Here is a 15056-nt window from a genome sequence, read left to right on the forward strand (position 1 = left end):
TATGTATGTATATATATATATATATATATATATATATATATATGTGTGTATATATACAGTTGTGTTCAAAATAATAGCAGTCAGACATCACTAACCTGATCAATCACTGTTTTTGGTAGAAATGATATTTCTACATGGCAAATAATTTACTAGCAGGTGTAGTAGAGTAATAGAAATCCAACAGACCCAACAGTCATGACATGCATGCTGCTGATTCTGTGTAATTGAATCACTAATTGAAAGGGGCATGTTCAAAATAATAGCAGTGTGGAGTTCTATTAGTGAGGTCATTCATTCTTTGAAAAACAGGTGGCAATTATTGCCCTTATTTAAGGAAGGAAGGCAGCAAATGTTGTACATGCTGGTTACAGTGCATTTCTCTCTGAAATTCATAGGAAAATGGGTCGTTCTAGAGATTGTTCAGAAGAACAGCGTACCTTGATTAAAAAGTTGATTAGAGATGGGAAAATATATAAAAAAGTGCAGAAAATGATAGGCTGCTCAGCTAAAATGATTGCAAATGCTTTAAAATTGCAACCAAAACCTGAAAGACGTGGAAGAAAGTGAAAAAATACCATTCGAATGGATAGAAGAATAGCCAAAATGGCAAGGACTCAGCCAACAATCAGCTCCAGGAAGATGAAAGAAGGTGTAAAGTTCCCTGTGAGTACTGTTACAATTAGAAGACGCCTATGTGAAGCCAAGCTATCTGCAAGAAGCCCCCGCAAAGTCCCACTGTTGAAAAAAAGATATGTGCTGAAGAGGTTACAATTTGCCAAAGAGCACATTGACTGGCCTAAAGAGAAATGGCGCAACATTTTGTGGACTGATGAAAGTAAGATTGTTCTTTTTGGGTCTAGTGGCCGGAGACAGTTTGTCAGACGACCCCCAAACACTGAATTCAAGCCACAGTACACTGTGAAGACCGTGAAGCATGGTTGTGCAAGCATCATGATATGGGGATGTTTCTCATACTACGGTGTTGGGCCTATTTATCGCATACCAGGGATCATGGATCAGTTTGAATACATCAGAATACTTGAAGAGGTCATGCTGCCTTATGCTGAAGAGGAAATGCCCTTGAAATGGTTGTTCCAACAAGACAACGACCCCAAACACACTAGTAAACGTGCAACATCTTGGGTCCAGACCAACAAGATTGATGTTATGGAGTGGCCAGCCCAATCCCCGGATCTTAATCCAATAGAAAACTTGTGGGGTGACATCAAAAATGCAGTTTCTGAGGCAAAACCAAGAAATAGAGAAGAACTGTGGAATGTAGTCCAATCATCCTGGGCTGGAATACCTGTTCACAGGTGCCAGAAGTTGGGTGACTCCATGCAACACAGATGTACAGCAGTTCTCAGAAACAGTGCTTATACAACTAAATATTCATTAAGTGATTCAAAGGAAAGCAAAATCTTCAAACATTTTTCAGTTTATATAGTGAATGTTTGAGTTTGTAAAGAAGAATACAAACACTGCTATTTTTTTGAACAGTCTAATATTCACTTTTCTTAAATTTTTTTAGAGGAACAACACAAATTTGATATATGTTTCTTCATGTTTTGATTTGGAATAGAATGTGTAGTGTTCCCAATGCATTTGTGTGTATGGAAATAAAAGCTATTAGAAGGCTCTTAAGCTTTAATCACTTTTTTCAACACACTGCTATTATTTTGAACACTGTATATATATATATATATATATATATATATATGTGTGTGTGTATGTATGTATGTGTGTGTGTGTATATATATATATATATATATATATATATATATATATATATGTGTATGTGTATGTGTGTATGTGTGTATGTGTATGTGTATATGTGTGTGTGTGTGTGTGTGTGTGTGTGTATGTGTGTGTATGTGTGTGTGTATGTGTGTGTGTGTATACATATACACAGAGTGCTCAGCAAAAGTGAGTACACCCCAACAGATTTGTCAGAAAACCTTTATTTTCCTTTCAAAATCATAATTTTCTTTAGAACACTATACTACAAAATACTCCCACAAATGCGGGCTATTGATTGAAAACAAGATTTTTTAATTTGCACACACAAAGTATTTTTCCTAACAAATTAATTCAAGACCATGTTGCCAAAATGAATACACCCCAATGTTTAAAGTCTTAGGAGCAAAGCTAAATTGTAGATAACAAAATCCTAATTAACAAGAATTCAACTACAGGTCAGTCTAATTATTCATTAAACAGGTGTCTAGCAGACAGTTGATTATTAAAGGGCATTACTTTACAAAGAAAACCCCTTCCCATTTCATGCTGTCAGCAATAGCACTACATGGAAGAGAAATGTCACAAGGCCTGAAAAAGAAAAGAATTTCTTTACACAAGAAAGGTGAAGGCTACAAGAAGATCAGCAAAGCTTTACTTACCAGTCAGAATACTGTAGCAAAGGTGATACAAAAATTTAACAAATATGGAACTGCGACAATCTCACAGAGACGTCAAGGCTGTCTGCGGAGGTTAATAGCTTGACAGGTACATCTTCTATTGAAAAAACGCAATGTGGTGTACACTGCAAAGGAATGGCATGCATGGGTGTCGCGCATGAAGGAAGCTTCTCTAAAAGCTCATGCACAAAAAAGCCCGCCTAGAATCTACCAAAGACCATGTTGAAAAAGAAGAAGACTACTGTGACTCTGTCCTCTGGAGTGACCAAGATAAATGGAACACGTATGGGGAATTCTGAAGAGACAAGTTGAGCATCACTCTCAATCCAGCATCCAGGCTCTAAAAGAGGTCATTCTTGAAGAATGGAAAAAGATTGATGTTGCAATATGTCACCAACTTGTTTATTCCATACCTAGAGGTCTTGGTGCTGTCCTTACAAATCATGGAGGTCATACAAAATACTAGATGGAGCTCTTTCTGTTGTGGGGTGTATTCATTTTTGTATCAACTAATTTGAGTAAAACTGAAGATTTTGTAATCTAAGTTATATTATTAACCTTACTTTCATGTAATGAGCTAAATAAATGTTGTATTAAACTCAGTTTTGTCAACATTTTGGAAATTGTTTTTGTGTGCATTGAGATATTGATTAAAATCTTGCTTTTCACAAGGGGTGTACTCATGTATGGAGAGAGAGAGAGAGATCATAGGAGCTGCAGTAACAGTCGAGTGGTGACTGAAACATCATGGGGACTATCTTGTGGTGCTTTCCTCTCTCCTTACTAGTCGCCACTATTGGACAGCCTCCAGTCTGCTGTCCTTTTTAGGACTTAAGCTGGAATAAAAAAATGGCATTGTAGTTGTATAACTCATAAGCAAGGAGAAGATGAACGCCTTACTACTGAAGTGTGGGGAGCGAGTGACAGTCTAGTCCAGCCTTTCTCAACCAGGGTTCCCTGGTATGCTAGGGTTCCTCCAGAAGTTGCTAGAAGTTCCTTGAGCAAGGAGGAACCTTTGTCTCTCAGTTAGGTAACCACTGATGCAAGTTATCTTTTTAGCTACCTATAAAATTAGGATTTTTCCAATGACCACAAGAGTAAGCAGGATTTTTCCCAGTGATTATCACACTGTACAGTGAACTGTGGATGTAATAATTATTAGCAGGGTTCACTAATTCAGAAAGTTATATCATGTGATCTTCCATGTTAAAAAGGTTGAAAGGGTTTTCGAAAAGTTGAGGCATGAACAGTGATCCTAACTTCAACCAATTGTTTTTGTTCTGGATAGGGTGGGGAAGAGTGAAAGTTTCTGACAAGTTTTTAATTTTGTCTTTGGAAGATTCTCCCTTGTTTCCTGTTTCTATGACGCCAGTACAAGGAATGTGGGGTGCGGATGTCATTGGGACAGGATGTCACAAACAGCAAAGACGTCTTGTTCAAAACTGTAACTCTTCCTCACTCTGCTAAAAATATGTTTTTGACTGTACACCCGATGGGAGATTTTCAGTCACTTCCTGTCCCTCAGTTTTACAATATTTCCAACACTAGTATTCCTGGACACAGCCTGGAGAAGGAAGGTGCTACAGCAACTGCCAGCAGGTTGACTAAAATCAGCATAGACCGGAATATATGTTGCCAACACACCATGAATCCATAATCAATGGTTCAAAGGTTTATTGAAATTATTAGCTCACGATAGGTGAAAATGCAACATTTTAGGGCCTGCAAGATCTCTTATCCAGGTTTTTCCCATTTTACAATACTGTGTGGCCTGAAAATACTGCCCTTATTGTGATGCAGTCGTGAATGTGCAGTTTCTTCCATAAGATCAGCTGCAACCAGTTCTTTTTTGAACATATAGAAATGTTGTCAATGTTGATGTACCAGCCAAAGATGCAGATTTTGCTTTAAATGGTTAGTTCACCTTTACCAAAAAAATGCCTAAACACATAAAGGGTGCCTGTAGACAAAAACAAATTGTACAGCTCTCACTAAAGCTGGACTTGCTATGGGTGTAGGCCATGTATGTGCCTGGCCGAAAAGCTCAGAGAGATGGCGTCATCTCGCCCTGCCTTGTTGCTTGGATGTTGCTGAGAAACTCGCAGCCATTACTGCTCACCCCCTCTACTACAGGATCAGACCTTCAAACCCCCCCCCCCCGCACATTTGCTGTTCACTTTTTCCTCTATTACAGCCTCACTGAGCTCAGAGCTACTGCGAAGTGACAGGGGAGAGAGCATGCATGTTAGAGGGTTTGAATTTGAGAAAGAGCTCACTCCTGTGATGGTGGGGGTGAGCATGTTTGCTTAGACACTCATGCCATTCAAACCCATTAACACGCTCTCTCTCTCTCTCTCCCCCATCAAAGTAGATCTGAGCTTAGCAATACTGAGATGGAGGAGATTGTGTACCACACATGGGCAGGGGTTTGAAAGCTCCCTCCTATGATGGTGAGGTCAAGCAATGACAGCTGGGAGTGTCTTAGCAACATCCTAACAACAAGGCAGGATGGGATAATGCCATCTCTAGGAGTTTTTCAGCTAGGCTTTGGGAGGTACAGTGCCTTGAAAATGCATTCATACCCTTTGAACTTTTCCACATTTTGTCATGTTACAACCAAAAACGTAAATGTATTTTATTGAGATTTTTATGTGATAGATCAACACAAAGTGGCACATAATTGTAAAGTGGAGGGAAAATGAGAAATGGTTTTCAACATTTTTTACAAATAAATATGTGAAAAGTGTAGCGTGCATTTGTATTCAATACTTTTGTAGAACCAACTTTCACTGCAATTACAGCTGCAAGACTTTTTGGGGATGTCTCTATCAGCTTTGCACATATACAGAGTGATATTTTTGCCCATTATTCTTTTTAAATTAGCTGAAGCTCTGTCAGATTAGATGGAGAATGTCTGTGAACAGCAATTTTCAAGTCTTGCAACAGATTCTCAATTGGATTTAGGTCTGGACTTTGACTGGGCCATTCTAACACATGAATATGCTTTGATCTAAACCAATCCATTGTAGTTCTGGCTGTATGTTTAGGGTCGTTGTTCTGCTGGAAGGTGAACCTCCGCCTCAGTCTCAAGTCTTTTGCAGACTCTAACATGTGTTCTCCTAAAATTGTCCTGTATTTGGCTCCATCCATCTTCCCATCAACTCTGACCTGCTTTCCTATCCCTGCTGACGAAAAGCATTCCCACAACATGATGCTGCCACCACCATGTTTCATGGTTTGTATGGTGTGTTCAGGGTGATGTGCAGTGTTTGTTTTCCACCACACATAGCGCTTTGCTTTTAGACCAAAAAGTTCAATTTTGGTCTCATCTGACCAGAGCACCTTCTTCCACATGTTTGCTGTGTCCCTCACTTGGCTTCTTGCAAACTGGACTTCTTGTGGCTTTCTTTCAACAATGGATTTCTTCTTGCCACTCTTCCATAAAGGCCAGATTTGTGGAGTGCATCACTAATAGTTGTCCTGTGGACAGATTCTCACACCTGAGCTGTGCATCTCTGCAGCTCCTCCAGAGTTACCATGGCTGCTTCTCTGATTAATGCTTTTCTTGCCGGAACTGTCAGGTTAGGTGGATGGCCATGTCTCAGTAGGATTGCAGTTGTGCCATACTCTTTCCATTTTCGGATGATGGATTGAACAGTGCTCCGTGAGATGTTCAAAGCTTGGGATTTTTTTTTTATAACCTAATCCTGCTTTAAAGTTCTCCACAAATTTATCCCTGACCTGTCTGGTGTGTTCCCTGGCCTTCATGATGCTGTTTGTTCACTAATCTTCTCTAACAAACCTCTGAGGGCTTCACAGAACAGCTGTATTTATACTGAGATTAAATCACACAATTGCACACTATTTAATAATTAAGTGACTTCTGAAGGCAATCAGTTCCATTAGATTTTAGTTAGGGGTGTCAGAGTAAAGGGGGCTGAATACAAATGCACGCAACACTTTTCAGATATTTATTTGTAAAAAAATTTGAAAGCCATTTATCATTTTCCTTCCACTTCACAATTATGTGACACTTTGTGTTGGTCTATCACATAAAATCCCAATAAAATGCATTTACATTTTTAGTTGTAACATGACAAAATGTGGAAAATTTCAAGGGGTATGAATACTTTTTCAAGGAAGTGTACTTCCCTATATGGCCCTTTATGGTCCAGGACTATGTTTGTTTGACCCGTGGAATACTTTGTTTTACAGTTACTACAAAACTGAGTCTCACAATCTTGAAAGATTTTACGCCTGATTTTCTGAACCCAGCTTCATCCGCATACCAAGAATGCAAAAACATTCTGGAAAATTCGGTACGTTTAAATTTTCAGCAGAGATGAATATGTATAAAATGAAACATTGCTCTGAATTTTTATATGGCCTCAATTATAGACATGAACTGAATTGCTTTCCTTCAGATTATTGATTAATCTTACAAGTTGTTTCTAGAGGTATCCAAAAGATAAGTGTTTACATTTCCATAAAGGAGAAGTACAGCGAAACCTCTTTTTCCTGTACTTCTCCTGAGGATCACAGGAGCGCAGTTTGTTCTGCAAACCTGTGACCCGCTTTCAGCTGACAGCAGGCTGAAGTGCATGAAGCCCGCTGTCGGCTGACGTCACTCAGCCGGTCCAGGCTGGGGAAAGATCCCGACTAAAGTCGGGATCCACCCCGGGGTCTGGAGAAGCTCTCCTCTCAAGGATCTGCTGAGAGCCTGAGCCAGCCGCTCCCTCCCCCTCCACAGCCCAGTGCTCCAGTGAGTGGGGGGGGGGGCAGAGCAAGTAGCGGTCACTGACAGTCACTGCTCTCTGCTCAAAGTGGTGGTGATCAGCAGTCATGTGATTGCTGAGTTTTCACACTTAGAGCCACCGGGGGACAGATGCAGCATCGAACCAATGCTGCATCCACCTAGGTAAGTATGATTTGAAAAAAAAAATCCCATACTTCTCTTTTAAAGGGCAAAACGCCCCAATAATTGGTCTCTAGGTTTTGAAAGGAGGCAATCAGGCTGAATCAGTGACTATCCTCCTAGAACTGAGGATGTTTCCAGAGATGGGCTCTCTAGGGCTCCACTCTTTATAGAAGCCTTAGGCTCCTTTCACACAAGCTTTCCAACAGTGTTAATTTCTTTGACGAAAATATTTTCATCATAATTTTCAGTGACAAAAACTGAAAGAAAATCAATTCAACTTTTCGTCAATTGACGAAAATTATGACTAAAATCAATTCCAAAATCTGTGTCTGTGTGGTTTGTTCAAACTTTAATAGCATAAATAATATGTTATTAGATTTTAGATACTCCTGGAGTATATAATGAGTTTGGAAATTCTAGAGAAATGCTTAAATAATGCGTTACAATTTAATAAATCCCATTCGATTTTAGTCGAATAAAATGTACTGGAGATTTTAGTCAACTAAAATACAAGTAAAACTAAAACAATTCGGATGACTAAAATACAACTAAAACTAAAATGGCATTTTAGTCAAAAGACTATGACTAAAACTAAATTGAAATGTGATGTCTAAATTAACACTGCTTTCCAGCCAGGTCTGCCTATCAGTTTTTCAGGTGGACCTAATTGGAAAATCCATGCAAGTCTATGGGCAGGCAAATGTAAATGGAGGTGTGTCTGTTTACATTCACTTACCTCTGAGTCCATCCAGGTCCGGAAAAAAAAAGGGAAGAGGTCTGCAATTATTTCTGTTTTTCCGCTCAGAAACTTGATTGATTGGACCTTAACATGATGGCTGTTTATATCCAGCTGCCCATAGATCTAATATAGGACTGGAAAGCGTTGTTTTTTTAAAATGGAGCTTGCCCGTGAGGCTTTATATATCCAGCTCATGACTTTCTTCTAGTCTTTCCAAAGACAGGACTGCTGCAGCTTCTCCTCTAGGTTCAGTACACTCCCAGGTGTCACTAGAAGTCCCAGGGACATTAGTGCACTCCCAGAGAACATTAGCTTGACCTGCAAGACCTTCTGCATCCCACTCCAAGTCCAGTTAGACCATGTTTGAGGATTTCATCAGACAACACTACTGCAAGGCTTTGGCTGTGTGGACTACATCCGTATAGGTGTGGGTGTTTGGTTTCCATGCCCGTCTGCCTAATGCCCCCCTTCCTGGCCTTTATATGGGCACCGACTACACTGATGACATCACTGCTCAAAGGATTTTTCTAAAGGGGACCTGCCACCCAATTACAATATTCCCTATTACCACACCATTTTGGGACAGGGCCACCTAGTGGCAGACTAGCTAACTGCCCCCCCCCTTCCTTACAAACAGATCAACAACACAGTTATTCAGAATTAAGAAGCAATCTTTACAATTTAATGGAAATTGCATATGTATGGCAAGCCTTCCCTTTAGCTTTAAAATGTTACAATTTGTTTTCACAGGCTTACCATTTAACTATTGATTCTTTAAAGTGTGTATGAAGCCAAAACCTTTTTTCGATTAGTATAGAGTGGTAAGGAACCCCTGTTGTGTCTCCACTGGAGAGATTCACTCTCTGTATGTGTCCTGATTACCACTGTCACTAGGACTGAAGGCAATGGCAAAAGCTAATTTTTGTAGTTGTCACTGGAACAGGAGTGGAGGAGAAATCATCCAATGGAGACACTTGTTAAGGTGACAGTTGTCTAAGAGGGAGATTCATCTCACTTTGTAGAGATCATGGCTTCCTTCCTGTTGTGTCTGGTACAGGCAGTGAAGAGAAATCGTATCAATGGGACATAGACAGGAAAAGTTTTTATTTATCCAAAAAAAAATAAAGTTTTGGCTTTAGATTGTCTTTATAATTTTTTTTAATATTTAAACTAAGCTTTAGACTTTTAAATTGAAAATAAAGTTCAATGTCTGTTATTTCAGGTATTTGTTTTAAGTTTTCGATGGAGTAGAGAGACTACTGTCAAGTTTCTATTTTGGTCTGTGTCACCGCTGGAAAAACTACCCTCTGTGTTTGTCCTGTGACCACTCTCACCAGGACATAAAGTGATGGGAAATCCAGACGATTTCAGTTGTCACTGGAACAGAACCTGTTCCGGTGACCACTAAATAGGGGATTTTCCTCACTTCAGTGAGTTTCACTCTGACTTATTCCTGTTTCACTGGGACAGGAAGCAAAGTAAAAAAATCTGCCAGGGGTTTTAGTTCCTCCAGACTGCTTCTACAACCCTACTTCCCTAAAGCAATCATACCTCAATAAAACATAGTACTATATCCATGTCTAGGTTGTTCCTAACCCTATATCTACATTTTTTTTGTTCTCCAGTTTAATATATCTTATAACACGCTTCCTGGCTTCCAATCAGCCAAAGTTACTAGTTTCAGGTAAGAAATTATTATGAGGATGTAGTGTTTCAAAATTCTGTAGCTATTGATTTTTAGACTTATAGGAAACACACATGCACTGCAACAAAGAGACAGCAAGCAAAAAGATAACATAGTCCTGCTTGGTAAGGAATAGAGAGTAATACCAATGATATGTGAAAGGATATAAAAAAACAGAGGGCACACTGGCCTAGTGCCTTACCTTAAAAAACATTTATTAAAGGAGTAAAGATGGGTATCGTACTCACAAATGACAATAAAGTCAAAGGCACATCATAAAGAACAGCACTGTCCAATGCACACTACGTGACTGTCCGCAATGGGAACCCTGGACTTCCAACAGGCTAACATGTTTCGAGGACTTGCCTCTTCTTCAGAGCCATTGGGTCCATCCCCAAGTGCAGGAATATTTGGGTTTGCTGTTTTCGTTAATGATATGTGAAACCCTGGGTAAGATGGTCCGGCATCTATGACCCCTGCTTCACACTGTGCATTCCGGTTGTGGGTGTGGGAATTGCATCAATTCCCATACCTGCAACCACCCGCAGCCAAATCGTGCTGCTTTTGCAAGATGCGCGGGGCTGCCATTCTAAATGGCACCCCATGCATCTCAGTCCGCAGTGCAATTGCAGGTGCTGGAACTGCTGAGAAACCGCATGGTCAAAAAGACCATGCAGTTTCCCTGTGGCTGCATTTTTGTGTGGCTCACGCAGCCTAGCAGCCCATTCAAATGAATGTGCTGCCATGCCCGAGCAAACATGGGCCCGCACTAGTGTGAACTGGGCCTAATAGCCTGTACCAACAGGTTTCAATAGACAAAAGTCACATGTTTCTGAGATCATTAAAATTCTTCACAGGTGCATTTGACCAGCTTCATATTGCTTTTGCATTTCCATATTATGGGGAGAGGGGGAGAATAACATTAGATGTTGCCCAGAGAGGACTTGAGCAGTTGGTATAGAGCAGCCAAACTCATACAGGGTTCCTCAAGAGTTGTCTAGGGGCCCCTTGATCTGTTGCCTGGGTCACTAGGCCAAGTGGCCTCCCATTTGATGGTGCCTGCATAGTTCTGAGGCATTACACTAATGATCTTTTTAGCTGTCTATACAGCCTTGTTTAAACTTGCTTTACAGTCTGAGGAGCAATCCACTTTCGGATCACACTTCAGACACCAATAGGCAGGCAGTCAGGAGGCATTGTATCACCTCCTTACCACCTGTTTTAATTCCCTAATTGCTGGACAGCCACTTTTGGATTCGATAAATTAGCTGTGTGAATAGGAAAACATAACAAGCATACAGTGGGGTTTTCTCAAATTTGACTGCAAATCTGTAAAACATTTTAAGTTGTTTCTGTTTAGTCATAGGTTATAATGGAAATAATCCTTACTGTTTTTCTATTCTCTTCAAAACTAACAGAAAAAAAAATGTTGACTAGATGGATTTGGGCTTTGGTTTTTGCACACCGTGATATTTGTTTTTTAAATTTCAGACCTGGGAGCGTCATTGCAGATTACACTGTGGTCTCAGAACCTACCACTGCGGATGTACTTACCACTGCCAATAATGCTTTGATAAAAAACCTAGCCACCACTGCCTACACAGCAACTTCTGTTACAACTATGGTCCAAGGTAAGACATTTAGTTGCTTTGTTCCATAAAATGTTGGCTGAAGGATGTTGTATGCAAATAGTACAATTTGTTGTACTATCGTTCCCTGATTTCCTCTGTGACTAATGAATCTGGAAGCGATGATGATTTTGTCACTTCCAGTTTTCGAAACTATCATTTCCTGTGCTTGACTAGCTGCTATGGAGGGCAGGGGAGACATTGAGGGTCTAATATACCCTTGATATCTCCATAAAGAGTACCTGTCGCGTGCCCAGTACTATCATTTAGGTTGCTGGTTAGCTGCATTTTAATAGTAATAACATTACATTTTAAAAAAAATTAAAAAATTAAATAAAAATAATAAAACAAAATTTTAAAGCACCCTCGTTCCCCACCTCCCGTGCATACACGCAAATGCAAATGCAGCCAGAGATCCAGCACATGTATGTAGATAGTGATTGCAACAGATAAAGAAAGGTGCAGCGCTAAAAGTAGACTGTTAAAATTAAGCACTATATACAATAAATATATAAAAATATATATCCATATGTAAAAATTAATAACTCAATAATATGCCCATATAAGGTGACAGTGCAAATCACATGTAAATATACCGTATTTTCCGGCATATAAGACGACTGGGCGTATAAGACGACCCCCTACTTTTCCTGTTAAAATATAGGGTTTGAGCTATACTCGCCGTATAAGACTACCCCTCTTCCAACGCACACCAAATAAAAATGAAAAAACATCAGATTTGATTTCAATATGGTATGCTATTTCAGTATGGTATTCCAATGATGGGGTGCTATTCCTCCCACTGACACCAATGATGGGACAGGATTCCTCCCACTGATACCAATGATGAGGCACTACTCCTCCCACTGACACCAATGATGGGGCACTATTCCTCCCACTGATACCAATGATGGGACACTATTCCTCCCACTGACACCAATGATGGTGCCCCATCATTAGTGTCAGTGTGTGAGGAATAGTGTCCCATCATTAGTGCAGTGGGAGGAATAGTGCCCCATCATTGGTGTCAGTGGGAGGAGTAGTGCCTCATCATTGGTATTAGTGGGAGGAATAGTGCCCCATCATTAGTCAGTGGAAGGAATAGTGCCCCATCATTGGTGTCAGTGGGAGGAATAGTGCCCCATCATTGGTGTCAGTGGGAAGAATCGTGCCCCATCATTGGTGTCAGTGGGAGGAATAGTGTCCCATCTTTGGCGTCAGTGGGAGGAATAGTGTCCCATCATTAGTGTCAGTGGGAGGAATAGTGCTCCATCATTGGTGTCAGTGGGAGGAATAGCACCCCATCAATGGTGTCAGTGGGAGGAATAGCGCCCCATCATTGGTGTCAGTGGCAGGAATTGCGCCCCATCATTGGTGTCAGTGGCAGGAATTGCGCCCCATCATTGGTGTCAGTGGGAGGAATTGCACCCCGTCATTGGTGTCAGTGGGAGGAATAGCGCCCCATCATTGGTATCAGTGGAAGGAATAGTGCCCCATCATTGGTATCAGTGGGGAGAATAGTGCCCCATCATTGGTATCAGTGGGGAGAATAGTGACCCATCATTGGTGTCAGTGGGGAGGAGGAATAGTGCCCCATCGTTGGTGTCAGTGGGGAGGAGGAATAGTGCCCCATCGTTGGTGTCAGTGGGGAGGAGGAATAGTGCCCCATCGTTGGTGTCAGTGGGGGAGGAATAGTGCCCCATCATTGGTATCAGTGGGGAGAATAGTGCCCCATCATTGGTGTCAGTGGGGAGGAGGAATAGTGCCCCATCATTGGTGTCAGTGGGAGGAATAGTGCCCCATCATTGGTGTCAGTGGGAGGAATAGTGCCCCATCATTGGTATCAGTGGGGAGAATAGTGCCCCATCATTGGTGTCAGTGGGAGGAATAGTGCCCCATCGTTGGTATCAGTGGGAGGAATAGTGCCCCATCATTGGTATCAGTAGGAGGAATAGTGCCCCATCATTGGTATCAGTGGGAGGAATAGTGCCCCATCATTGGTATCAGTGGGGAGAATAGTGCCCCATGATTGGTGTCAGTGGGGGGGAGGAACAGTGCCTCATCGTTGGTGTCAGTGGGGAGGAGGAATAGTGCCCCATTGTTGGTGTCAGTGGGTGCTCCTTCTCTCAGTTCGGCCGCTCGATTTTCGCGGGGCCGCTCGGCTCCACCTCCTCGCTGGTGATTGGTCGCCTGTGTGCCTTTCCAGTGCTGGCGCCCAATCACCGGTGAGGAGGCGGAGCCGAGCGGCCGCGCGACCATCGAGCGGCCGAACTGAAAGAAGGAGCAGCCGCGCTTCCTGGACTGGATCATCGTGGGACCGGAGCCAGGTAAGGTACAGCAGCCCCTCTGCCCACACCTGTACTTAGTGTCCGTTGGAGGAGGAGGGGGGGCGGTGCCGCGCCGCCCCTCGAAAAAGTGCCACCCTTACACCGGCTCGCCGTATACCGGCGTATAAGACGACCCCCGACTTTTCAGAAGATTTTCATGGGTTGAAAAGTCGCCTTATACGCCGGAAAATACGGTAATATATCTACAGTATCATGCTAATAACGTGACAATTGTGAACACGTAATAGTGCTAAAAAACACCACTCCAAACTATGACATATAAAAGTCTACAGAATAATAATAGTGAAGATCCATCCAAAATGGTCTCAGGTAGGTGATCCGTATGCCTCTAATGATCATTCAGGTGATGTGCCAGGAGTATATGTTAAGATTGCGTACTCACCAAATGCGAAATCATAATACGCATTTGTGTATATAGTTGTCAGCCGGAGGTCCCCTTTGAGGATATAAGCAGCCTGGTCTGGTCAGAGAGATCCCCTTCCCCTGGGTTATCTGCAGCATCACTGCCGTCCTCCAGAATGGGCTCTGTAGTTGTATTGGCTCATAAAGAGCCAGAAAGAAGGATGCGCATAGTGTAGTATTGAAGAATGCTCATTTATTATAAGTAGCCAAAACAGCAGCCAAAACAGCAGAAGAAAATGCATTGACCATATAAGTATTCAAGATGGCCGCCGGACCTCCTCGTGGTCTCGGTGGCATGACGTCACCGCGTACAGCTCCTCCGTGACGCGTTTCATGCAATTACACGTATTCTTAAGGGGTGTGCTCGGATCTGTTATTGCAACACACATCATGATTTCACTATGAACATCAGAGTGAGAGCAATAATTGTAGGGCCACCATTCATGGTTAACTCTAAACTGACAACCTCTAAAGGCTTTCAAAGCATCACCTATAAAATAATTTTAAGTACCGAAGTTTGTTGCCATGTGCACTTATGAGTCTTGGCATGTTTGATATCCATTTATTCAATGCAACCCCGTATTTTCTATTTTACCAAAGCATTGGGTGTTACATTGTGTTTGTGTGCACTAAAATTTACTTTAGCATTTTTCTTCTTGAAAATGTGAGTTTGATAATATTTTGCACAAATATCGTGTGACATAAAAAAATTGCACTGGCCACCATTATGTTCTCCCGGGCTTCTGCTTTCAGAAAATAGATAACATTTGGGAGTTCTAAATAATTTTCTAAGAAAAAATGCTGATTTTACCGTGTGTGGAAATTTTAAATTGGTTGTAAAAGGCTGAAAGTTTTTTACCTTCATGCATTCTATGCATGAAGGTAAAAAACCTTCTGTGTGCAGCAGGGCCCCCAGCCCC

The 15056-nt window shown here is 41.5% G+C and overlaps 1 protein-coding gene across 2 annotated transcripts in view; it reads left to right on the forward strand.

Annotated features, from left to right (window-relative positions):
* Positions 1-15056, forward strand: part of LOC149455743 (adhesion G protein-coupled receptor F5-like) — a 268072-nt gene that overhangs the window by 206899 nt on the left and 46117 nt on the right. For both annotated transcript variants that reach the window (XM_089685891.1, XM_089685890.1), the window contains exons 6-8: positions 6633-6736; positions 9700-9758; positions 11250-11389. In XM_089685891.1, the coding sequence (XP_089542017.1) occupies positions 6633-6736; positions 9700-9758; positions 11250-11389 (303 nt within the window). The remainder of the gene's footprint in view (positions 1-6632; positions 6737-9699; positions 9759-11249; positions 11390-15056) is intronic.

The sequence above is a fragment of the Staurois parvus genome, unplaced genomic scaffold (genome assembly GCF_062004578.1).
Source record: "Staurois parvus isolate SC_StPar_1 unplaced genomic scaffold, SC_StPar_1.0 ptg000388l, whole genome shotgun sequence".
NCBI classification, from domain to species: Eukaryota; Metazoa; Chordata; class Amphibia; order Anura; family Ranidae; genus Staurois; species Staurois parvus.